The sequence below is a fragment of the Aplysia californica genome, unplaced genomic scaffold (assembly GCF_000002075.1).
Source record: "Aplysia californica isolate F4 #8 unplaced genomic scaffold, AplCal3.0 scaffold00055, whole genome shotgun sequence".
Classification (NCBI taxonomy): Eukaryota; Metazoa; Mollusca; class Gastropoda; order Aplysiida; family Aplysiidae; genus Aplysia; species Aplysia californica.
Window position 1 is genome coordinate 568,159 of NW_004797325.1, and position 2,544 is coordinate 570,702.

The 2,544-nt window shown below is 41.7% G+C and overlaps 1 protein-coding gene across 1 annotated transcript; it reads left to right on the plus strand.

Annotated features, from left to right (window-relative positions):
* Nucleotides 1–256: 256 nt before the first annotated feature.
* On the plus strand, nucleotides 257–1,858 carry LOC101847316 (putative zinc metalloprotease aq_1964). The gene is made up of 2 exons (XM_013079513.2): nucleotides 257–1,110; nucleotides 1,638–1,858. The coding sequence occupies exons 1-2, from the start codon at nucleotides 744–746 to the stop codon at nucleotides 1,856–1,858; spliced, it is 588 nt and encodes a 195-aa protein (XP_012934967.2). The 5' UTR covers nucleotides 257–743.
* Nucleotides 1,859–2,544: the final 686 nt, after the last annotated feature.

Consider the following 2,544-nt stretch of genomic DNA (forward strand, 5'->3'; position numbering starts at 1 on the left):
ACGACAAAGGTAACTGCTGTATCAAGCGTGGAAATTGAAAAAGATCTATTTCCCCCATCACAGTAACAACAAACAAACAAACAAACAAACAAACAAACAAACAAACAAACAAACAAACAAAACAAAGACCCAACAAAATGGAACATTGGTTTCTTGAACCAAGCCGCTGACGATCCTTTTTAACCCGTGAAGACAAACAAAAAGAGAAAAGAGAAATATAACATCACCGGGGCCGCAAGGTCAAGAAAGCCAGAGAATTCTTATTAGGAAGCAAACATTGTATTGACTGGCAACGTGGACATTTTCGGAGATTCATTTTTTATTCAAAGACTATTGATTCTCTGTCCTACACTGCATGCTGTTGTCTCGCAGGCTGAGGCTGGGGGCTGGGGCCGCCTTGTGGGTGATTGGCCTCGCCAATGATTAATTTAGATGAGCACCGACTTCATTTGAAGCTAGGAGTACGGCTTTTCCAATCCACGCCGCCACAAAAAAACAAAAACAGATGGAGTCTTGAATCTACAACTTTAACGAAGCTATTTTTGTTGACTAGTTAATCCTTTCCAGTATTTGTGAATCTTTCCTGAATCGGAGAAAACAGTGAACCAATCCTCGAGTCTCATTGTCTCTCTCTTTGTGTTGGATATATCCGCTCTTCGACTTACGACACCGTTCGACAGGCTGACTTAGAGTTGTGCGATATTTCAGAACCAAAAAACTGGCAGTTGGAGGATATCAACATAATGCCTCTTCGGTTTTTACAAAAATGGCCCCAGACTTTGGGATTCGATATTTTTGGCAGAGGACCCAGCTATGTTGTTTCTGTGGAGAAGGGAACCCCGGCCTATAAGGCTGGGCTCATGCCGGGGGACCAGATCCTAGAACTGAACGGGCGAGATGTCACAGACATGTCAGCAGATCAGATCAAAGTTCTGGCAAAATCCTCACACACTAAATCCCCCGAGTTGGAGGTTGTTTCTTGTCTCCAGACTATCATCATGGAGCCTGACGTACCCATAGGATATGGGTTCAACGTCCTCAATGAGAAACCATTGAGAGTAGGAGCTGTGAGCTATGAGGGGCCGGCCTATGGAGTGGGTCTAAGAGCTGGTAAGTCACTTAGACACATGATTGTCGTAATGTACACTATTAGCAACAAGATCCACAAGTATACTCTTTCTTTCAAAACAGAGTGTAAAACTGCAAAGGACGTTTTGATTTGTCTTGAAATCAGAATAACACGAAATGTATTTGTACTCAAACATATTGTCCGAATTACAGGTGAGAACCTGATCTTAACCACCATAAGAAACAATCATAAACAAGGCTTGGAGTAAATGTATTCGTGTATTCATCCCTTACATAATCTATCACGTTTGGTAGAATGGATGAGTTTATGGGAAGACTTTCATTTAGTAATAAACTGCTTTCTTTGGTAACAAGTCTCTAGTAAAATGAAGAGAAAAAAACAAACCCAACAGCAATAACAACAACAACCAACAACAACAAAAAACCTCAACAAAGAAAAAATACCCCCAAAAAACTCTTGAAAAAACAACCTACGTTTCCACCAACACTACATGCAATTATAAGAATACAAAGCGTCTTAGCATTTGTTCATGTTTCCATATCTCCAGGTGACGTCATATTAGAAGTAAACAGTCGATCTTCAGTCAGCGCCGAGGCGATTGGAGCGATCCTTTCGAAATGCCACGGAAAGCTCACTCTGTTAATTATACCAATGGGAAGAGCAAGTAATTTGATACAGGTGGATAAAACATTGTCAAAGATTCCGTCCCCTGACCCCAGACTGCACAAGGCTCGTGCTTTGCACACCAGGGTAGGTTACTTGGAATGAGGGTGATTTCGACAACGTCTGTCTGTCTGTCTGTCTGTCTGTCTGTCTGTCTGTCTGTCTGTCTGTCTCTCTCACACACTCACTCTCCCTCACATTCACACACTCACACACAACGCACACACTCACACACACACACACACACACACACACACACACACACACACACACACACACTCATACACACACACATTGTCATTCTCCCTCTCTATTAATTTTTACTCTTTCTCACTTTGGAATCTATACACAGCACTCCACCTTCGTCACCAAATGCCATACTTTAAATACAATTTCGAAATGTTATCCAGAGACTTTTTATTAGTGAGTAACCACTCACAACGTCTCTGCAGAATTTGCAGGAGGTCTGTATGATATGAAAAGTCAAGCTTCTTTTTAGTAGGGGCCTGTGCACTACTATGTAAATTTACAAATGGTGACAGAATCACAACAACATTTCAGTGCCTTTTTCACAGTCAAAAAGGGGCTGTTATTCCATTAACTCTTTAGAAAATGTGAGCGATGGTTAATCGAGACAATTCTACTTTCCTCTGCGTAAGCCCTTACCCCCACCCCCTTTCTCTCTTTCTCTTTCCCTGTTTGTTTGTTTTTCTGTCTGTCTATTTTTGTTTCTGTCTCTGTCTGTCTGTCTGTCTGTCTGTCTGTCTGTCTGTCTGTCTGTCTGTCTGTCT